The 23,679-nt window shown below is 40.2% G+C and overlaps 2 protein-coding genes across 3 annotated transcripts; both read right to left on the reverse strand.

The window, feature by feature from the left end:
- Positions 1-1,099: 1,099 nt before the first annotated feature.
- foxi2 (forkhead box I2) lies at positions 1,100-3,115 on the reverse strand. Its single transcript, XM_033988537.2, has 2 exons — positions 2,413-3,115; positions 1,100-1,692 (listed from the first exon to the last, which is right to left on the reverse strand). The coding sequence occupies exons 1-2, from the start codon at positions 3,044-3,046 to the stop codon at positions 1,100-1,102; spliced, it is 1,227 nt and encodes a 408-aa protein (XP_033844428.1). The 5' UTR covers positions 3,047-3,115.
- Positions 3,116-8,434: 5,319 nt separating this feature from the next.
- LOC117391089 (phospholipase A and acyltransferase 3-like) lies at positions 8,435-12,056 on the reverse strand. 2 transcript variants are annotated; one of them, XM_033988905.2, is made up of 4 exons: positions 11,907-12,053; positions 11,556-11,664; positions 10,901-11,178; positions 8,435-10,124 (listed from the first exon to the last, which is right to left on the reverse strand). In XM_033988905.2, exons 1-4 carry the CDS (start codon positions 11,919-11,921, stop codon positions 10,005-10,007), a joined length of 522 nt encoding a protein of 173 aa, XP_033844796.1. In that variant the 5' UTR covers positions 11,922-12,053; the 3' UTR covers positions 8,435-10,004. The 2 variants fall into 2 exon arrangements, with proteins under 2 accessions (XP_033844796.1, XP_055087309.1); XM_055231334.1 differs by having other exon boundaries at positions 9,488-10,118; positions 10,895-11,178; positions 11,907-12,056.
- Positions 12,057-23,679: the final 11,623 nt, after the last annotated feature.

Below are 23,679 nucleotides of genomic sequence, written 5' to 3' on the forward strand. Positions count from 1 at the left end.
AGTTTTTATTTTTTATTTTTTTGCAAATTTTGTTGCCATGACGGTCTTTTGAAATTAGATTCTACACATTATATGAAGAGAACATAATTTATTATAAGGAAAAACACACAGTTTAAGTTAAAATATACACTATACTTTTAAAAAGTGGTCCAAAAACAAGAAAAGGCCACACTGTTGGACGTCAGAAGAAAATATGAGCCATAATCAAGCTCCAGTCACCTTTTACAAAAATATACATTTATTATAGGCATGTGTTCTGTACATCAGCAGTGGTTCAGTCAATATGAAAGAACATAAGGCAGGATTTGTGTGGTACAAATCTAGTACTACAGTGTACTGCATTTGGGCACATGGAGACAGGGCACTTTGACGTATTTGAGGTATCAGTGGTCGACAAAGGCAGCTAAGGCATATTAGTGAATGAGCATCAAACAGAAACAAAGAATAAATTAATGAGGATGTGGACTGAAGAAATGCTCAACTGACCCTCATAGAAACTGTGTTGAATATGAAGTGATATATGTGCCAAAACAAAACATGTACATCACAACTCTGATTTTTAGATGTAAAAAATGATGTAAGCTCCATAAGGATTTTGCCGCTTTTGGAGGCTGATGCAGTACACGTCTATCGCAGCTCACAGTGGCAATGCCTTAAATGACATTATTAAATACACAAGGATGATTGTCAGTAGTGTCCCGTGATTGTCTTAAACACTATTCAGTTGTAAATAAAAGATAAGTGCTGTTTATATTGTCGCTTCAGTGCAGTCATTAAGTGCCATCAATATCAATAAGTCTTTACATGTCCACAGTCGGATCAACACTGGGCTTAATGCAGCACACAAGCTCGTTTCTGACAAGTGTCTGCGTTTACAGAGTGCAACGCGTTTCAAGTGAAAAAGGACTTGATTTCATTTGTAATTTCCACTGTTCACTGCCTTTCAAATGTCTTGATATTTGTTGAAATAATGAAATTCCAAATTAGTCAAATCATTTGGAATTTGAAAAAGTGGAAGACCATATTAACCTATTATAAAAATATCATGTTTTAAATTTTGCTCCAAACTTTTCTTTTCATGAGTCTCTGTGAGTGTCTCCTAAAGCTCAGATCCATCTCGTGGGTAGATCAAGCTGTTGACACTAAAACTATTATAAAAATGTCCATTAAATTGTCCACTCTGTCCTCCACTGCTGAGTGTATTGTAGTAAACTCCTCTATTGAAGTGCAAGCTCGAGTCCCCGTGCTCTGTGGCCGCAGTAACGTCCTGTTGCTGCTGTGGTGCATTGTGGGAAGTGTGGTAAGGAGACAGGGCTGCTGTAATGTTCCTATTGGCCAATTCATTGACCAGTCCAATTGTCCCCTGTGATCTATTGGGAGAGCTGAGGCTGGACATGGCGCTGTAGAAGTTGTTAAAACACGGTGAGTTGGCTGCATGTCCCTTGTGGTTTTGGTGGTGGTCTTCCATTTCAGGAGAGGACTGTCCCAGCAGAGATGGGGGGCTGTCGGGGGACTTGAGGGAGGACCCCACTCCCCCAGGCCGCTCTGGGACGTCTTGGACTTTAGAGGCGCTTACAGAAGACACGGGTCCAGAGGAGCTGGGGTCTGAGCACCGCTTTCTTTTCCTCCTGAAGTTCCCGTTGTCAAACATTTTCTCACAGTTTGGGTCCAGTGTCCAGTAGTTCCCTTTACCTGCAGAAGAGGAGACGTATGAGAAGAAAACGCTTGAAATGCATTTGGTTTAAATAATCATTAATACAAGTCAACAGATACAAATATTATTGCACAATTTTAATGTGGTGAAATAAAAAGTCAGTTGGAAAATTACAATAGATTTAAATTCATCAAATGATTCAATTGTCGCAGATAATTAAAAAATAAAGAGCTGTTGGCATAAATATTCTTGGTGCTCAGTTTGTAATTTTGTAGAGCAAATTTAACATAATGCCATTTTTATTGACAATTAAAAGCCATTTATAATTATTATAAATACCTTTGCAATGTTGAAAACTATTTTAACAGGTGCGTTTGATTTTACATCCATTCAATCTTAAATCCCTGTGTGTGAATGGAAAAGTAGTGACAGGACCTACATGTGCAGATTTTTGTGCAAATATGTGCAATTTAATTTAAATAAATGTTTATTAAAAATCAAACACAAGCCTTACATTTCTTAAAATCATTTTTGGATTGCCCTTCACTTTCACCTCTTCAGGCTCTGAACTTTTCATTCAGTTTTTAAGATCAAGCACCAAACATTTTTACCATCTAAATAATAAAGTCAAGCTTACTTTATTTATCAATAGAATGCTATTGATAAATAATTCACTTTTATTTTATCCAGTGTAAAATGACTGATGATGAATAAAAGGAAAACCTGCTCCAAACAGAGAGTGGAGTTGTTTTACGCACCTGGGTCGTCCTCGTCCCGTGGCACCTTCTTGAAGCAGTCGTTCAGAGACAGGTTGTGCCGGATTGAGTTCTGCCAACCCGCTTTGCTCTTTTTATAAAAGGGAAAATTATCCGCCACGTACTGGTAAATCTGGCTCAGCGTCAGCTTTTTGTCGTGAGCGTTTTGGATGGCCATGGCAATGAGCGCGGAGTAAGAGTACGGCGGGCGCACCAGCTTCAGCAGCTCCTCCTGACTCGCTATTGACAACCATCCGAGATCCGTGCCCCCAAACCCGGGCGAGTTAGTGATGAACTGCCTCTGAGAGCCGTACGCAGGAGGGATGAACGGGCCCGGGCTGCTGCCGTGGTGCAGGTACGCGGCAGATGTGGAGTTCACCGCCGGCCCATTGAGCCACAGGTACGGGTTGGTTGACGAGGTGTAGTCCCCGAGCGCGTGAGGGCCGTATCCCGGGGGCCTTTGCGCGCTCTGGACACTCTGCTGGTGGTGGTACATGGAGCTGAGGTTGTCACAGTAAACCGCGGTCATGTCCTCACCTTTGGAGGGCGCAGGGTGGGCTGCAGGATGGGCTGTAGCGTGGCTGTGGTGGCTGCTGTGCTGGTGGTGGTGCGGGTGGAGAGGGTCTATGGAGTTCATCACAGAGTCCCGGAGACAAGAGGCGAAAAGTGTCTGTGAATGAACTGGAGGAATGACTGGAGTTTGAAGTGAGTTTGATCAAAACATAAAGACTCAAAGGAAGAACAGCCACCACGAGGATGGGAATGAGACAGGAGCCAATGGGAAGGCGTGGAGGTGAGAGGGGGCGTGGTCAAATTCATTCAGCAAAATATGTCTCCTCTTCTCCCCCATCAGCAGTGGGTAAAGAACAGTAGAGCCTTCCTTTTAGTTTAGAATCCGTGTGTTTTAACTCGTTATCATCACATGCAGCCTATTGTTACGTGTCTAGTTGAATTAATTATTTAAAAAGTATCCACTGTGTTAAAACTGCAAGGCTACAAGGCTTCATTCAAAGTTATTTTGGAAAATTATTGGGTGAGTGTGCGCAATGTTTACTTTTGTGTCTGTCATTATTGCTCAATTAGTCTAGTCAGCCTGTCACAGTAAATCATAGTTACACAGACCCATTAGGTGACAGCACTTGGTTTCTCTTCAAGTTTGTTCATTGTCCTACCAGCGAGTTTGATAGGTCTGTTGTCATTCTGAGATAATTGTCTTAAATTTAATTATGTCTTATAGCGCCATCTAATGTTTAACTCGTGTCACGTCAAACACAAATTAAATTATTATTTTATCTGACCACAAGATGGAGCCATTTTACTGTTTTTCCATTATCCAGTTTCTAGATGTAGTACCCATCGTAACCACCAGAGGGAGACAAAGACCGAAAAGTCATCCCTCAAAAGCTGCGTTTTTATGAATGAAACACTTGCCTCAGAGATCCTTTATATTGAGAACACCTGAAAAGTAAGGTATTTAACAGTTTCAATCATTTTCAGTTTGTCCATTTGTTATCTACTGATTCTCACAATGATGTAGTGTACATGCATCTGCTCAAAGCAGAGGGCGGTATCCAGTTTATCTTATTGTATTTTGTCCAGTTGTAAAAGGCATATAGGCCTGTAAATGTTATTTGTCAAGGCCCCTGGAACGTTTAGCTACTAGATGGGGGTTGTGGGAGGATATTTCCCAGCTAAAATTAAATATAGAAGCCAGTGGTAAAAAATGAATGAGAGAAAAAAATCCAATCAAAAGTATTTGGCTCTGTATTAGCTCTGTATTGGCTCTGTATTTGCTCTGTATTTGCTCTGTATTAACTCTGTATTGGCTTTGTATTAACTCTGTATTAACTCTGTATTGGCTTTGTATTGGCTCTGCATTGGCTCTGTATTGGCACTTATTGACACTTTGTCTTCCTTCCCTGTTGACAATTTTAAATGGACCCAGGCTACTCCCCCTATCACAGCCTCTCCAGCTCCCCAGCCGCAGGGTAATAGTGCTGCTGTAGCACTAGGAGTCTCTCTGTCTGACTGTAATGCTATAATATTGGGGTTAGCTTCAACAATAATCCCCTCCAGCTCATCGCACGTCACAGAAAACCCAACTATGAGAACGTGAGACAGTGGTATGGGCCCTGTGAAGTTTTTCCCTTTTTAAGTACTTTATGAATTATTCTTTTATTCTGTCTTCACTTTTGAGGGTTTTCGGGGAGTGAGAAGAAATGTGGGTTTGCAAAGAGACCGCAGCCACATAAAGCAATGATTTGTCGCTTGTTTTGTTTTGTTTTTTTTGTTTTGGTCAGACGTTGGTGTCAGTTTTATGGCTGTTTGAAATGCAAAGGAAATAAACCAAAACTTTATGACATATGAAGCAACTGACAAAACCAACCACAGAAAGGCATGGGAAAGAGTTAGACTTCTCCAAGAAAATGTAGACATATGATTATAAAGTTATACTAGTGATTTGTGATATTTGACCAGTTTGATATTAGTTTGAAAAAGTATTATCTGATCACTTTGGAAATGAATGGAATGCAGAAAAATGTTTTGTCCAATGTTTTGGTGGCATCTGCTGGAAAAACCTCTAATTACAACTGTCTTATTATGTTCTATAGATATGTAGTTATATAGCATACATTTCAAGTGATGTCATCGTCATTCCTTGAGGAGGTAAAGCTAGCTAGAGGTACTGTTCTGTCTGAAGCTCTGTTAAAATACACTGTGAGCTTTTAAAACAAAATTCTGTTAGTCACATTCATCTTTTTAGTTGAAAATCAAACACCTAAACAGTACCATGGAGACGTGTATTGATCGCAGGCTTAAAAAATGTGTTGTTAGATTTTATTTTGTATATTTTCTTAGATTTGAAAGAAAAAAAGAAAAAATTTAGCTGTTTTCCAATGTGCGTGAAATTCTGATTTAAACGAAGCCAAGTGTAGCATAAAAATCTGGACCTCAAAGCACTTTTAATATCACATATCACACGTCTGGTCAGTTTATATTTCATAAACACTGAATGAAAACTGTTTTGAAAATCCTCTCTCCCTCAATGCCCATGTTGTATGTTATCAATAGTGCTCACGCTCAGGTTAGCATGCAGCCCTGTAATGGATCAGTGGGGGGTAGAGAAGCAAATTTGTCAATGCAACAAGGTTTTTATTTGTGTTTCCGAAACATTTAGTTCATTGAGGAGAGACACAGGCCTCTGCTGTTGCTCCGGGTCTATTTCAGTCTGATATTTGTGCTCTGTGTGAATCCACCGCTGTTAAACTGATGGAGAGGGTTTACTCAGGAAGCCATAGGAAATAAACATGTGCCGTTATATCTCTGTAGCCTCACTCGAGCAAACACACAGACCATAGACTGTATAGGAAAATGGGGCCAGTGATGAGAGGCAGAGGTCTGTTCAGAAAGAGTCGCATTCACTTGTACTTAGGAATGTAATGTGGAGGCAACTTCATATAAATCAATTTAGTTACTAATTTTCAACATTTCAGCGCAATTTATGTCAGGAGTTTTGGTTTATAATGAAAATAAACCACAAATCTGTTTTAATTATTCGTGACATTTAAACATATAATCACGTAAAGGTCCTACATTACACAAAATTGACTCTTGTGAGCTTTACTCCATGTTAGAATGTTGTTACCTCATCAAAAAAATACCTGGAGTTGTGTTTTGTTTCAACAACACATGTCTGAGTAAAGCTAGTCTATTAATCTCCAAAGCTCAAAATGCTCTGTTCCAACTTGTGATATCATGAAGTGGTAGTTTTCAAGTTAACAGCGACCTTTTACCTTTTGCTTAGTAGAGATGGGAAATTCTAGGGCTGAAATCATCCAAATGATTCTAGTGAAGGTGTATGGAGTTTAAAAACACAGTGGGGCACTTCCTGTATTACCACATGACATCACAAAGTGGAACAGAGTGTTATGCAGGGTTTGTGTGCTAAACATGTGTGAATGAAACAAAACACAACTCCAGGTATGTTTTTGATGAGGAAAGTGCATTATAACATAAATCAGAAAATAGCGTAATATTGGCCCTTTAATGACAGTGTACATTTATATAAAGACTGTCTAAAAACGCAATCCAGTCCAAAGTAATAATTCATAAACTAAAACTAAATATCTGTATTCAATGCCATCATACACTGCCTGGCCAAAAAAAAAAAAAAAAAGTCGCTACCTGGATTTAACCAAGCAAATAGGTACGAGCCTCCTGAAGTTGGTCTAGATTCAGCAACAGTCTGTGCTCAAAGAATGAGGTCAGCTGACACCTGAATATACTGAATGACCAGGTTATTCCGGCACGCGCATATTCCAAGATCACAATGCCAGGATTCATCGGGCTCAAATTGTGACAGAGTGATTCAGGGGCATGAGACATCATTTTCACACATGGATTGGCCATAGAGTCCAGACCTTAACCCCATTGAGAATCTTTGAGATGTGCTGGAGAAGCTTTGTGCAGCGTCAGACTCGACCATCATCAATGCAACATCTTGGGGAGAAATTAATGCAACACTGGATGGAAATAAATCTTGCGACATTGCAGAAGCGAAATCGAAACAATGCCACAGTGACTGCGCACCGTAATCAAAGCTAAACGCGGTCCAACGAAATATTAGTATGACTTTTTTTTTTTTTTTTTGTCCAGGCAGTGTATTTGATAAGTTTGTATAACCACAGCTGTCTTGGGGCAAAGTGGTCAAATCGTCCCAGTACCAGCCCACCAATCACAGAGCATTTGTAGCACTTATTTTTCAGCTCTTTCTCTTCATTTTTTTTTCTAATTTAACATCAAAACACAATACGGGGTTAATGCTCCAGTTTGTAGAGAAAAACTAAAAGGAAATGCCTGTGGTCATGGCTTTCTACACATATGGAGCGCTAACATGTCAAGAGCCCACAGGACTGAGCTGCTCTGTGTCACCGCCGCCTGCCTCTGGACGTCAGGAGTGTACACAGGCTGGTATGTGCTGCTATTATCTTCACGCAAATATATCTCCATACAGCTCTGTTTATGAAAAGAAACAATATACAACAATAGACTGAGGCAATGGGTTAGCCACAGAAACCAGACGGAACACGCAGCATTGTAGAGCCAGCAGAGTTCAAGGAGACAGAGGATTCGACCCATGTTTAGGCTTTCTCGACAAAGATAAACAAACTGTTGAGTATCGTCCAGTATGTTGCGAAAATATGAACTGATCTGTTTGTGTTTGACTCAATTTCGCAAAGTTCAGTTAGCAGTTAGACTAAGAAATAAAACGTGAAGGCAAAAGACTGCAGCTGAGCACATAAACGCCACGTGTCATTACGGCGTAGACAAGAGATGCTGGTCTAAAAGTTCATGCTAATTTATTGAATCATGTTCGTGTTAATATGAGCCCGTTTCTCTTTCCCTGCTTCTTTGTGCCAGTCTAAACTTTGTGGAGGGTAATTAGGCCCAGAAGCTCAGCGCTGGTTTTGGATGCCACTGCAGTAGGTCTTATTCCTTAAACAGGCAGGACTGGAGCAGTGCAGTCTGTGATGTGCCATCCAACTTTAAAATAGTGCTTTTCTGAGCACTTCTTCTTCAAAGACTCTTCTCTCTTTCATTCTTTCTTTTTTTCCCCCTCTCTCTGCCGGGCTGCTCAGCTATGCCGCCTACTCCAAATGCAAAACGCAGTCAAAAAGACACGTATGGTCAGTGCCCTGTAGTTTGATTGACTGCGTAGAGATATCTGGCTTAGGTAGAACATGTGTACCTGTGCAGCCCAATTCTGAACAGGTTAGGCCATTAGACTGGTTTACGATTCAAACAAATAGATGATCATATAACATAACTGTGCCTATGTTCACTTTAGTTTTGTGTCGTGGTTTAGTTTTGATACTTTACTAAAACAGTCAGAGAATATAGGCCTATGGGACATGGACCCTGTTGTTGTGATTCTGTGTTTTAAATTCCGTGTGAGTCTTTCAATAAAAAACAGGCTTTGTATTGTAATAACTTTTTACTAATGGATTTGTCTTTAAAACTGCACACATCATTAACTGGGGCATTCTTATTCTAATCTCCTCCTAAGCTTTCCGAAACACTTTCCTCTTTGTATGCTCAGAGGAGGGGGAGCCACCTGACCGCCGGGCCCCGTCCAAAACCTCTCGTTTGGGGTGGTCCCGAAGCACAACATCTCCAAAACCACGTCTCTGCTCTTTATGTGGTCCAGCTACAGTCCTGATGCCAGCTCTGTTCCCTTCTCTCCTCGCACAAAACCCTCCTAAGTTAAACTCGCTGCTTTTTGTTGACTTTTCTGGCATCCAAGGAGCTTGTAAGAGGTTGTTCCCTTTTTGGGACGCACAGGAAGAGGCTCTGTGCGACTGTAGCAGGTGCAAAGACAAGAGTCAATGACAGCTTTGTCCAGATTGAAGATGTATTGTAGAGGGCCCAACGTGTGGCCCTCTTTCTGTTTGGGAATATGGGCCACAAGTCAAGTGACAAGTCAGGAACTTTATGCGTGAGCAAATATATTCTTTGTATATCTTACCAAAAACTAAACAAAAAAAATTATAGTTTCCCATTTTGTCTAAAACAAGGACAATTTAATTAGAAAATATGTGTCTTTCTAATCAGCGAATCAGCAATCATTTTGTAATCGAACTTTGTTTCATTGCACTTTGCATGTCAATTTACAAGTCTCTTTGCAAGTCTCCTCTAATGGAATGTTCTGTATGTATCATCATGTTTTTATGGCTGTAACTGGAATGAGTCCATATTTTATCATGTGTGATATGTGTGATATACGCCTATAGGTCTCCCTTGGGGACCCATTGATTTCATGGGGCTCTGGAGGTGACCTCTGGAACAATGGGGGGCGCTGTGTTAGCCTCTGGGATGGTCCCAGCTGCATCCACCTGTTCCACTGTCATGTGCCAACACTGAACTAATGTAATAAATGTTCACATACAGTGATCACTCAGCATACATGTACTTCTATACATGTGCCATTCTCAGTGCATCTGTCAGGCTTTTTGTATGTTTGGTGTGGAGAGCTTGAGGACTTGATCTACCAACCTGCTTCTATCTTCAATGCCACTGGGGCAACCAATCATAAAGAGTGCGTGACAAGCCTTTAATTAGCCTACTGTGCAAGTATTTTCCAACTACATTAAAGGACTGACATCATAAGACGAGTAGCTAATAGAAAGGAAATGCTCACAACCCACACAACCTGAATACATACACAACCTTGTTCAACTTATTGACCTGAAACTGGTGGGAATACCACATTAGTAAACCAGGGACAAAACAAAATCACAATATTTCCAAGCCATTGTTATGTTACAACTGTAAAAAACAATGTACCAAGTTTTTAGAAGAAACATCACAACTTTATAATGACTTACACATATTTACCAAACAATAGATAAATCCTATATTCATATTCATTCACACTGTAAAATACATGACCATTTCTACATTATCAGACAAACTTCAATCAAGTTCTCAAATTATTTTGACTATAATCTGAATAATCACTGCTATTCATGATGAACCAGATAATCTTGACATCGTAATGCATTTAAACTTTTATCAAAACAGTCCAGAGAAACACTTTAATCATCATTGTCGTCTTTGTTGCTGTATTTGAGAACAGAAGCAAACAGAGCTGCTCCCAGTGCGACCGCTGCTACTCCTGCTACTGCTGCCCCTCCGACCGCAATGGCATTGTTCACCTAGAAGACACACAAATATACACTTAATATAGCTCATTTCTGCTTGGTCTTCAACTATGAGCTGTAACAGGAGGTGTGATTCCTAAGATCACCTGTTACATTTGTCAACAACTTTTATCCAGTGTCAAGGACTGGATGTAAAATTATTTTTCATGTTTATAATCAGCTATTTTTTGTCTGGAGAGTTTTCCTAATCAGATTTTATTCAGAAAGACATCTGCTTCTCCTCTGGACTGGAGTGTGTGAGTCTGGCCTATTGTTGTGGCTCTGACAGCGTGTGATCAGCTCATCAGCTGCGAGCGGAGACAGAGGACTAAGATCAAAACAAGTAAAGTTGTTATTTGTTTAAGCGTCAAATCCAATTAACCAACTCTTTCACTTCACATTTAAATAGTCTTTGTATTGTTCCACCCTGTGCAATTTCAATATCCTTGTTACTCATATCATAGACAAATCACAATGATGAGCTACTATTGCAGTTGGAATGGTCACAATTAGCAAATCAAAAAGCGAAAAACAAATGATCTTATTATGCTAAACAGAAATGACAAAAAACAACACTTAACTTGAAAAGCATGGGAACGGTTTAGATTTCAGTCTCTTCTCCAATGTGAATAATCTTTCCAGACTGAATCTCAAAATCTCAATCAGAAAAATTACAAATAGATTTTCCCCAAAAGCAAATTAACACACATTTTACAATACTGTTATCTGAAGTGGACCTGCTAGTGTTCTGTGAAGTGCACTTGTTGGTTTTTGTTCTGGACTAGCCTCACCTGTCTGGACTCTGCTTTTCCATAGCGCAGGTCTGTGACAAAGTGTTCACAGTTGTATCTAGCCACATTATAGGGCAGCACCCGTCCCACCAGCTTCAGGGCATCCCTCACGATTTTGTTCCGGTGCTGGGGTTGGTATTTGTGGTCCAGCAGGTTGTTGACATGATATTGGTCCTGACCCACTACATCCCAGATCTTCTCACACTTCACCTCCGCACTGCTGCTGTCAAAGTACTGCACAAGACTACCAAGCCCCAACACGTCATCCTCCGTATGGGCTACGGGGGAAAAGGACATGTGGTGTTAGATTAGTATTATTGTATTATAGGGACATAATGTTTTGAAAAATAAAGTTAGAGTTCTGGATTTAACTGGTCTGACTCTACGTAGTTTAAGTTAGGTTTTAACTTTTAGAGATGAGTCATATCCCATGCCATATGAACATACAAATAATGCCATGATAGCAGGAGTCCCAGACCATTAAGGAGGACCACCTTAATGTATTTGTAACCAATACCAAAGTTATTCATACAAATATTATGGGTATAACTTGAATCTCAATGTATATGGTCTTACTAACTGCTTTAACATATAGTACTCCACTACTTCCAAAGTGTTTTTCTTGTCAAATGTTATTTTAAAACATATCACTTACTTGGTGGGATCAAATGGACCACTTCATTTTGTCCAACGTAGATTGCCCAGTGTTCATAAACCCCTCTGTGAATCTCAATCAGGTCCCCAGGCTTTGGAGGGTTGTCAAACTATAAAAGAAATACATAAATTAACAGTAACAAAATAAGTGTAATAATTCTGAAATTTGGATTGGTACACAATTCTGAGTTTGAGTCAAGAAATAAGCTTCTAAAACCATTTAATATTGATAAATTTAGCCTATACACTAAGAGCAACTGTTAGCAAAACATGCACAAACTACTCCTGAACTTTCCTATAAATACTAGATAAATCACTTAAAAACAAAAAAACAAATGTGATGCCGACTCACCAGAGTTGGGGCCATGTCTTCTCCTGACAGGATCTCTACGAGCTCTCTCCACTTTATATCAGAAAATAACACCTATGTGTCAGCAAAAGTGTTGAAATAACTGCTCCAACAAGCAAACACTAGACAGGGTTCATGCAAAGATAAACAAATACAATAGGTTGTATCCATGAATCATTAACTTAATGATGTCAGCCGGGGCTGGCCCGGGGAGATATCATAGGGAGAAGACTAAGTTTCTGTTCTACTGAAATGCACAGTCACTTTACTTAAGTCTTAGGAAAAAGATACCAATGAACTAACAGAAGTAAAAGCATGTTAACAGTTTGACTCTGAAACATTTGGTAACTTTTATGAACTGTACTTCTTCCTAATATGAACATTCTGGGATCACCTCTTTTACCACACTAAGGTTTTGATGAAGAAATAAGATAACAACATGATTAAAAGCATAAAAGTGTTACAGTGGTGTTTGAACTTTAACACCAGAAATGTGTAGAGCCACATTATATGAGACCTAAAGCACTGCATATACTTAACTGACAGTGTCTACAAACTTACAGTTCATTTTTGCACAGGAACAAGCCAAATGTCTCATAAATCATAAGAGGAAGTCCTCACTTAGACCACAAGTCCTATCAGTGCAGGATGTTTAGAGAATCCCTCACTCGGATCTATTCACTTTTATTATTAAATACATCTGGAATACTGTATGTGCCCTGCCAAGAACCGCCTTTTACACAGTCCCCTCTGTTTCATATACTCTGGTGTTCCTCACTTCACTGACAGCAGACACAAGCCAGAGACATCCGACACCCCCATCCATCTCTGCTCTGACCCTTCAGCTCTAAACTTCACAATAAGAGCACCTGCTCCACTATACGCACTTTCATATGGCTTATATATAATGTTAAAATGCAAACTGATCACTCAAGTTTATGAAGTTTTGTGGCTTTTGCTGTCAGGGCCGGTCCAGCCTATAAGCAGACTAAGCAGCTGGTTAGGGCCCCGAGGCCAGCACAGGGCCCCCAAGAGCCCATACATTTATATAGAAAATAACATGATATATAACGTTTTATTGGACACAGGGCTTGTGTGTTTACAGCAGCTTAAATATCCCTTTAAAACAATTACATTTGTTGTATATCTAGAGTAGCTGCCTACTTGTTGCCTATTTGTTTTTGAGTCGGGCAGAGGTGAGGGCAGCTATGTGTTTACACCTATGCAAGGACCCTTCAGGTAAATTTAAGCCGACTGTCGCCAACTGGAACACATTAGAATCCAGCAGAAACAAAGAAAAAATGTCTAGAATGTTAAAAATCTTGATCTCCTTATATGTTTGTCTACTGTTATTGTGACTATGGTAGTTGTGACATTTTGGATGTTTTCAGTCTGATGTTGGTCATATAAATACAAATACAACTGGCTAAGGTGATGAGAGCTGAGCCATAAGTTTGTCAAACGTGAATCACCACTAGCTGAGCCAGGAGGCATCCACTGTCAGGGGCCCCAGAGACAAATTCAGCTTAGGGCCCCCTGAAAGCTAGGGCCGGCCCTGTTTGCTCTATTGGAAAACTACAGCATACAGAGAACACAGAGACATAAATAACCAAAAAAGTTCATTTTCAGCTTGTAGAAAATAGCCTATACTGTACATTTGTTTAACAGAATATGGATTTATGTTACTAATAACCCAAAATCTGAATGTCAGATAATTAAAACGGTGGCAATTGAGTCGTTTCGTAACCTTATTTCTGAACGTTTCATAGTTCCTCTCAGCTCACACTGCCTTTGTGCCATTGGACAAGGTATTCGACCCCTTTCTGGCTGCAGCATTAATATCTAAATAATTAGCCTACTCCTTCATGAACAGTTAAAAGCAGTTGTAAATCAAATATTTGTCATAATAAAATGCAAACGTTTTATTTCATACATGCCAATCTTTTTTTGTTATCTAGCCTCAGCCCTCCTGTCAGCAGATCCCGACTTCACTTGAGATTGCATTGTTCTTCCTTGATTAAAGTAGGTCTTCTTGTAAGGCATAGAATAGTGCGTTAGTAAGCATCGTCTCCCATCTCTTTTACTGTAGCTCCTGCTGTTTCGTCTGCGCTCAATACGGCATTAAAAAGCTTGGAAAAAGAAGAGCTGCATTAGCATTTCAAAGACACACATCGAACGCAGCATCTGTCTGTCTGCGAGACCCCGGTGAGATCAAACTTATGCAGTCAATGGAGAAGGAATAGAGACAACCAGAATAACCCCCAAATCAAATACAACAAGTCAGGGTTGTGCGAAAGGTCAAAGGTCAGATTTAGTCCAAAAAAGATGGACATTGACTGAATTCCAGACCATCAAATAACATAACCAGCAATAACACACAATAATAGATATTTAGAACATTAAGACAAACAGATATAGATAGAAACGGACACAGCGATGTAGCTTTGTGTTGTATTTTTGAGATTGTGTGGCCCCAAGTAACTTCTGCAGTTCCTTGGCACTCATTGAAGTGATGGAAATGGGTCATTGGTACTATAGCCTTGACAGAGCATTTGGACAAGACCAAAGCCCATTCCCAGGTTGATTGATAACATTTTTTTGTTTCTATTGTGATATGTATTGGAACAAAAAAAATCTACTAAAAATATGTAGAAAAAAACATATATTCTTACAGTGAATGGTTGCATCTCCACATGTCTGACCTAGACTCTTGGCATAGACTCTTGGGTGTCACCTACTCACACCTACATCTACTTCTAAGTTATGCCATACTGTGGAACATTGCAGGCAAAATAATAACATCTCAATAGACACAGACCTAAAAGAAAGAAGAAAACCCTATGCACGTATAAAAGAAGTACCACTGCCCATATTGCAAAGCATGTCTTGCACTGGAATTGGCGTGAACATCTCAGAGCTGTACTCGTCCCAAACAACACAGAGCCCTGAACCATAAATCACCCAGTGTCCGGGTGGCAGAAGTCATGGATCATCCCACAATGGTGCCATTAAAGCCAGATCAATCCAAAAGTACCACCTCTGCTCTCACCCTGCTCAGGACGGTCCCACGTTCAAGAAGGTGGGAAAAACTTTGACGCACTTTGCAATGTTTGCTAAAGCTAGTGCTCATATTTGCACAGAGACACAAAGACACACTGGTTTCTCTGGCACCAAATGAAAGACGTTTTTACAGCAAATAGAGTTTTTTTTTTTTTTTACCCACAATCCTCTGCTGTTCCCCGAATGCAACCAGCCCAATTTGAGAAAAATGAGATGCCAGTTGTCATGGTGATTGGTCAGTGGAGAGAAGGGGTGAAAGGTTATTTACTCTGACATAGTTTACATCAGGGTGCCATGACATAACACGGTGTCTGGAGGATAGTGAATGATGTGGGTGAAAAAAACAGCATGTAGCCTGTGTGTATGGATACAGATTTTATTATGGGACTAATTTAGTAACCGCAAGGTTTTGTCACAGTTTTGTCACAGTTTTAACTATTAATTTAATACTGAAAATGTATTTTACCATTGAGTTCAATAGAATGAGCCCCCTCTATAGGATATCTTACCCTAAACTCCTATTTACTCCTTTTAAATTGTCCACAATATGTCCATCCTTTTTTACTGTAACTGTTTCATTCACTCTTGTTTGAACCATTTTCTTTACATATTTTACCCAGCGTGCTTCACAGCCGACATGTTTAACTGACTGGGTGAGCCAACAGCTCCAACAGTCCAACAGAGTCTGCATAGGTTTGTTTATAGCTTTTTCAAGTGTAATTCTAAAGTCGTTATCATTGAACCTCACATCGTTTTCATGCATTTTTTATAGGGGATTTAACGATCACTCATGTGTGCGTAAAAGTAAATACATGTCTCACTGTGTCTTGTGCTGTCTCTGGACGACCAACTGTACAAACAATGGCTTCTTACCCAGATGTTATCCTGTTACTGAGAACCTCCTTTGTGCCAGGGCCTTGTTGAGGAGATGCCAGCTACTGTTGAGCTGTCATCTCCAAAACTCAAAAGACATGCCAGAATGAGTCATGGTAGTAGCAGCAGAGGATTATGGGAGATCTGAAACAAGCTGGTGGTCTCCTACACACATTTCCAGCTCCTGTCCAATCAGACAAATTCAGTTTTAACTGTCTATAGAGAACAGACAGTGGGCAGCTATTTTGAGTCCAGGCAAACAATTAATCACTAGTGAAAGTGACAGAACCAGTGAATCACTAGTTCACAGTAGTTTACTATTGTATTGTATTCATTTCAGTGGAGAAGTAGGGGCAAGTCTTGCTGCTGAAACATTACATAAAGTAGGCTGATTTGTGTAAATGTTCAACAATGCACCATTTCTCTGAGTGGCTTAAGAACAGCTTTGTAGTACTGTATACATAACTTATCTGCTGTTGAGACTGGCAGCCCTATGCAAATCTTACTACTACAAAGATAATGGCAGCATCCTTGGCAAGTTCCTGAATAAGGCCGATACCAAGTGAATTATAACATCATTGTCCCCATCCCCACAGAGACATGAGGCTAAATTACACAGCCCAAGCTTGAACTAAACCGTCAGAGGCTGCAGACTTTTTTATTAGGCCACTGGTCCTCTGACATGTACCAGGACCATAGCATCACTTTGTACTGCAATTAAATGATGATAGACACTTCCAAACGCGTCAGTGTGGAACGGAGCAATCGACTTTTCACATGGGGTATAGTGCAAGTGCTCGACACATAACAGGCCTACCATACTGTGGCTGAAGTCTACATATAGCAAAAAAGCCACTTCATCACAGTGAATGACCTTCTTATTGTTTCTCCCTCTCTCCTAACTGTGTGGATCCGACAGTATGGGAACACAAGCCACAAATATAATCAAACTTCAAGCTTAATTTGTCATTTTGTGCAGCAGAAGGCAGGAGATGATTCACAGAGAGCTGTCCTCCTCCTGCTGCTATGGTTCATCACAGAGCTCCTCCAAGTGACACCCATATTTTAGTTTGAAAGGTGCCCAACGGTCACTGACTCACACAACATAAACTCCTGCTACTGCGTGTTGTGATGTAAATCATGCCAAACTGAAAAAGGTAAGGCAAAAAGAGAAAACTGCACACTAATGCCTTGTTTACAGAAGAGTTTATGACAGTGACTATAAATGAAAGGACAAGTTACCTTTGTCATTGTATTAGAAGTATGCAAAGTAGCATATACACACATTTGGCACGTTCTTGAACCACTAACCATGAGGTACACAGCTCCAGATGTTTTTCTGAAGTGTACTTGACATGTTTTGGGTCCCTTGTAGCAAATAAGTGAAGAGTTTAAATTAACATGTGAATGAAGTTGTGAAACTGTTTGTGGCATTGAAGCACCGACATTCACCCGTGTAACACTTTGTACTTGTGTTGTTTTCAGAAAACATTTTATCTGAACAGAATAGAAGTGCAGAGACATAAAGCTATCTCTCATTTCTGGTCTTTTGTACTTTGAAGAAGTTTTAGGCTATGAAAGAAAGAGAGAAGAGAGAGAGACAGACAGAGAGAGAAGAGAGAGAGACAGAAAGAGAGAGAGAGAGATACAGAGAGAAGAGAGAAAGAGAAGAGACAGAGAGAGAGACACAGAGAGAAGAGAGAAAGAAAAGAGAGAGAGAGACAGAGAGAGAGAGACCTACAGAGAGAGAGAGAGAGACAGAGAGAAGAGAGAGAGAGAAAGAGAGACAGAGAGAGAGACACAGGGAGAGAGAAGAGAGAAACAAAGAGAGAGTAAGAGAGAGAGAGAGACACAGAGAGGAGAGAGAGAGAGAGAAGACAGAGACAGACAGAGAGACAGACAGAGAGAGATAGAGAAAGAGAGAGAGAACGAGAGAGATAGAGAGAGACACGGAGAGAAAAAAGAGAAGCAGGGAGAGAGAGAGACAGAGAGACAAGAGAGAGAGAAGAGAGAGACAGAGAGAGAGAGAAGAGAGACAAGAGAGAGACAGAGGGAGAGACAGAGAGAGAAAGAGAGAAAGACAGAGAGAAAGACAGAGAGAGAGAGAGAGAGAGATGTCATGTGTCTCAACAAACAGATTACATCATGATGTCTCCGTCAGAGGATTGTTACATAAAGGATTGGTCTTTGTCAGAAACAGTTTGAAGTCACTGTGAATGTTTCTATTAAACATCAGGGCTTTTGAACAGGGCTTTAAGGACAAGCCATTGAACCAGCTTTTATGTGATTAAAGTGTGTTTGGCATTACTCAGCATTTTCTATTCTTTTTTTGTGATTAAGAACTTGTGCATTTCAGCTCTCCTACTAATCTTTAGGGCAAATGTAACTGATTTTCTTTCTGAGGCAAACCTAGCAACAAGCTTATAAATGATTCTCACTATCATGACCAACTCTCTCAATGTGGTCTATCTTTCTGTTCAGCTGGAAGATATGACAAACATTTATTTTATGTTGTCTGAGTAAAAACAAAGAAAAATACTTCCAATATAAATTTCCTGAACTTAAACAAAGCACTTTTCATCATCGCCACCAGATCTTCCTCTAAAGTCTTAACTCTTCTCCAATCCACATGCACAACACACAGCTTTCCTGTCAACCCTCACTGTTTGATTGTTAACTCGCTCCATGACTTAACCCCTCTGCGGGACACTTAAGGTGAACGCACTCCTGCCCCTTTCCTGTCTGTGAATGGTCAGCCGATGTCCTATCACTACCCCATAGTTTAAAAATCATCCTGGGACTCAAATGATGGATCACCCCTTACCTTCTCCTACTGTGGAAGAGGATGGTTTGGTTACAGGCTGCTTTTCTGAGCCCATGAAAAGCTTGGCGCCCTCTTCTGTCTCTGAATGGGAGGTGTCTGGGCCCGGGTTTGCAGTGGTAGGTGGGAGGGGTGGGGTGAGGGGGTGGGAGGGTTCTCTGTCCCATTGACGGATGACTTGGGATTTGTTGAACAGGATCCAGGACATCGTTACCGAGACGATCTGACAGGGCTCGGTGGCTGCCAGGGTCCAGTGGGCTGTGAGCACTGCCATATAGTCTGAACAGCTGCAGGGAGGGAGAGAAAGAGAGGAAAAAGAGAGAGAGACAGAGCACCTGCAAGACACAGCAGCCACAGAAGAATCAATACAAATGTCTGGGGTTGGGATTCTGCAAGCTCGAAAAATGACAAGAAAATGCACCGTTGTGGCCTGGCCTGTTATATAATTGTGGTTAGCTTCTCAAAGTGCATTACAGTGCTCCATTCTTCATTCAGTCCACACTATAGCACGATGGTAACGCTGCTTCCAGTTTACAACCAACAATCACGCAATTACAATATGCAGTGATCAAAATTAGAAGAGGACTGCTAGCATTCTAGTTGTAGGACGATCACTCTCATTAAAGCAGACCTTGTGCAGTGATCACTCGTTTATCGCGGGGGTTATGGTCTAAATCTGCAAAGTAGTCAGCTTTATTTTTGACAAATATTCTATATGTTTTGCAGCTGTAAAACCCCTCACCACACACTTTATACACTTTTCTCACACAGGCATTAACATTTTCTCACATTTCTCTCTTGTTTAAACTCTCTCAAAGTTCAAACCTTCGTAGGCGCCTTTGTCGGTGCAGAAAGTTTCATTGACATTATGGGTTTTGCTGGGGAGAAAACTTGCAAACATACAGCACTTCAGAGTCACACTGCGATCCAACATTTATGTAAATTTGTTTGAACACATTCTGTACTGTACAGGAGAAGACACAGCACAGAGGAGACTGATGGACAATAGTCTACAGTCCCTCAGTCAATCAGGATGCAGAACAAGATGCACGCTCATATACTGTAAAAAAAATAAACATACAAAATTGCACTAAAAAAATGTGTGAAACAGCGAGATCACAAAAGGGGAACTGTGTTATAGTGAGGGACAACTGTATTCTAATTTAGTTGTTATTTGACCTGACCTGGCCTTTTTCAGACTCACCTGTGCTCTCTCTTGTCGTCTTCTCTCAGGTCAGAGATGCACATGATCAGACTGAAGTACGTAGGTAGCATCTAGTGGTGATAAGTGAGAATACAAAAGGGGCTGACTGGCAAATCTAATTACAGATGGTAGCTTTAACAAAAAGTAAAAAATTATATATAATTTAAAAGTCGTTTGCATGTGTGAGTGTTGTTTACTAACATTGCTAATTGTTGGAGCAAAGCCCAGTTGGAAAAACAGAAGATGATTGTTTGTAGTGTTTAAAGTTAAAGGCAGAGAAGAAGAGAACTTCCTGCGGCCTTTTTAATTGCCTCCTGTTTCTGAGTTGGCGAGATTTCTCATTTTTGTTATGGAACAATGAGGCCCACTATGGACTTTATCTGAGCAAAACAAGCACTAACCTTTTCAAGTCAAGGTCGGCAGCAGCAGGAGTGGCTTTTGAATTGCGCTTATGGAGATCAGAATACAGGGCGGCTTCCTCTTCACTGCTACCACACCCGTACACACAAAGTACCTTTATCAGTCTGCAACTAGGGTAAACGGTACTGAAAGCAACAGAAATGCTATTTTGTTCTCCTGCTTGAACAAGATTAATGGCTTGTGGCGGGTTACTTTGCATACTTAATTTAGATCTCAGACAAAAAAAAGGGAAAAGGTAAGTCTAGGTCAACTATAAACTGCTCTGGAGACTTATTATCACTCTGCCTACCCAACATAAAGAAATACTGTGAAGGGGTAAAGGGTGAAATAAACCAGAAATATGTAATGTAATTGTTATTTGCATTAATTTACTTTTCTGATGGAGGCCAAATGCAGATAATCCATAGTGTTGGGCTTGGATTAACTCAGAACATATTCATATTCAGTTTGTCGATGCTTTTAAACTTTTTGGTTGCTCAATTTGAAGCTGACTCAAAGTTGGTTACACTAGTACTGTCATTGAGTACTTGGGCATCCATCTTGCTTCTGTGAATAGGTTGAATGTAATGATGTAAAGCATGTTACAAAATGTGGTATTTAATGTGTTAGATCATAAACTATTTGTGAGTTCCTCATATTTGACCTGCTCATTCGCATTGCCATAGCCTTATTGGGGGAAAAAATAGGTTCCTGCTTTCTTTTGGTGGCAATATTTGGACTTTTGATGATTCAGAAGATAGAATAGGTAAATTATTTTGAATTGTTGATTTCTACGGCACTTCCAAAGTTTCATCATTCTAAAACCCATGGATAAAACCCACAAAGCATCCCAACTCAACTAAGAAAAGAGACAGACTGGGAATTCAAACTTCAACCATCTTGCTGTGACACCGGACCAAACCAGTGTAGACTATACCACTCTCTGTATGTTAGATTCACTTCATATTCACTTTCCTCCTTCTCCCCTGAACCACTCTCACACAGCTGCTCTATGTAATAAGCCAGCGCAGGTTAAGTGCTGCATTACAGCACACCGGCCCATTGGAGACTTGAACCACTGACCTCCTGTTCATTAGCATCTTCCTCATCTTCCTAATGCACTCAGTGGAGACTTGAGCTCCTCCACGAACATCCCCGCATTCTGTCGAATCAAAGCTGACTTCTAATCGCACACTTGTAGAATGAGGAGATGGGAATTTATAATGAAGGCAGTATTAGGACTAGCATCGTCTTGTTCTTGTGTATTGAGACTCTTGTAAGCTTTTGTAAGGTGACAGTGGCAGAAGGCATCATGGGAAATAACAAGCCTAGTGTAAAATGAGCAAATGTAACGTATACCTGTCACAAAACAACAGAAACTTTCTGTAGAAATGACTTTTACTATGAAAAAATGCATCAATAGAAGCAAGAATGTCAAATCTTTAGATGTAGGAATATATGTAATTATTGTGAGTGTATATATGAGATTAAAATATTTGAAGTTTACTAATGTTTGAACTTGATCTTGAGCCATAATCTGTAAGAAAACATGAAATCCTCATGGGGGACGTTCTGAGATAAAATAGGGAGTCATTAACAAGCACAGATGTAAACAGCCTCGTGACTTTATTCTAATAGGACCATCGTTTGAATTGGCCGTCTGGGTTTTGTTAATCTGGGTAAACATACTAAATTAAAAGTAAGTTGGATCCCATATGGCCTCCTGTGTCTCTCTCTCCTCCGTGCACCTGTCCTGTTGTCTTCCCCCTCTCAGACCCCCATGTCCCGGGACGGTTAATCCAGTGTGACTGCGTGTGGAGCAGTTGTTGCTCTTGGTGTAAACATTAGTATTGGCAGTGGTCCATCCGCCCTGCCATCCAACAGCTGAAGCAGAGCAGAGACCCGCGCTGGGGCTGATGGGAAATCAATCACCCTGTTCTCTTCAGACATGTGTTTAAGTCTCTTCTCATGCACAGGGGCAGACTTCCTAAAGCTGCACACTGTCAGGTTTGTAAAGGCACTTTTCACTTACACAACACTGTTCACACATCTGTCGACTGTGAATCATGCCCTGGACATACGGGGAGTTTTGCACGGCTAATGCAGCCAGTGTGTTTTACCACAAATTGTTTCTTTCAACACAAACAAAGCTCTAATCAAAGTGCTTCATTGTGTTTACTGTAACCATAACAGTATTCAAATGAATATAATTACCTGATTGGGGTCTCTAGAGGAAAGGATCTGCTTCCAGTGGGCTGTGATTCATTTATTCATTGTCATGCCACAAAGGTGCACTGTGCAGCTTTTTTCATGGAGGTTCTGTCACATGTTTGTTTCCATAGAGATGTTATTGCTTTAACTGAAATGTTTCACAGAATGACATTAAACCTATTTCTGTCCATCCAGACAAGCATGCACTACCGGGCCAAGTTGAAAACAGCCATAATAAAATAAACACGACATAGATACGTTTAATGCCATGGAACATTTGCAAAAAGTAGATAATGGAAACGTTACATATAGTGCTGCTTTAGCTGTTACACTTTTTCATCTGAGCTGTTGCATTTGAGCTTTGTTAAAGATTCTATAGTACATAAAATGTACTATCTGTGAGTTTTAAGCCATGTTATAATGTTGTTACCTCCTCAAAAAACATCGCTAGATATGGATTTTGTTTCATTCACACATGTTTGAGTAATCCTTTATTATTAGTGTCTCTACATCTTAAAATGCTCTGCTTCACCTTGATGTCATGGAGAGGTAGCTTTCAAATTACCAGCAGATTTTTTGTTTGTTTGTTTCTTCAGTAAAGACTGGCCCTTCCAGGGCTGAAATTATCCAAATGATTCTAGTGAAGGTGTGTGGAGTTTAAAAACACAATGGAGCACTTCCTGTATTACCACATGACATCACAAGGTGGAACAGAGTGTTTTCTATTTGAAAGAAGAACTCTAAATATGCAGGGTTTGTGTGTTAAACATGTGTGAATGAAACAAAACACAACTTCAGGTATATTTTTAATGAGGAAGCATCATTATAACAAATGAGAAAATAGTGTAATATGGGCCCTTTAAAGATATTTGTGTTTATACTTTCTTCCAAATGTTCTTGCGATGCATAACAGAATAACAGCAGTTTCGTAGCCCTGGGTAAACACAAGTGATTTGCATGCAGTGATTTTGATCCAGCAGACAAGTGGCTGTAGTTAAAGATGATCAAAATGTTTATATTCGAAATGACATAATAAAACTGAATGGAAATGATGCTGTAGTAGTGGGCGTAGATCAGATAGAGAGGATACACCAAACACATAAGGACGTCTCCAGGAAAAACAGGATTTACTTTAGATCCTTTTAAAGACAGATCCCAAGTCCGGATGCCAGGGACCCAGCAGAGATACTACGCAGGGTCTTCAGGTT

Source organism: Periophthalmus magnuspinnatus, chromosome 22 (assembly GCF_009829125.3).
Source record: "Periophthalmus magnuspinnatus isolate fPerMag1 chromosome 22, fPerMag1.2.pri, whole genome shotgun sequence".
Taxonomy (NCBI): Eukaryota; Metazoa; Chordata; class Actinopteri; order Gobiiformes; family Gobiidae; genus Periophthalmus; species Periophthalmus magnuspinnatus.

Coding starts and splice junctions, on each gene's coding strand:
- foxi2 (XM_033988537.2), bottom strand. CDS start 3,046: ATGAACTCCATAGACCCTCTCCACCCGCACCACCACCAGCACAGCAGC. Junction 1,693..2,412: donor ACGGGACGAGGACGACCCAG/GTGCGTAAAACA, acceptor CCTCTTCTGCAG/GTAAAGGGAACTACTGGACA.
- LOC117391089 (XM_033988905.2), bottom strand. Junction 11,179..11,555: donor GGTCCATTTGATCCCACCAA/GTAAGTGATATG, acceptor TTTCCCCCGTAG/CCCATACGGAGGATGACGTG. Junction 10,125..10,900: donor GAAAAGCAGAGTCCAGACAG/GTGAGGCTAGTC, acceptor TGTGTCTTCTAG/GTGAACAATGCCATTGCGGT.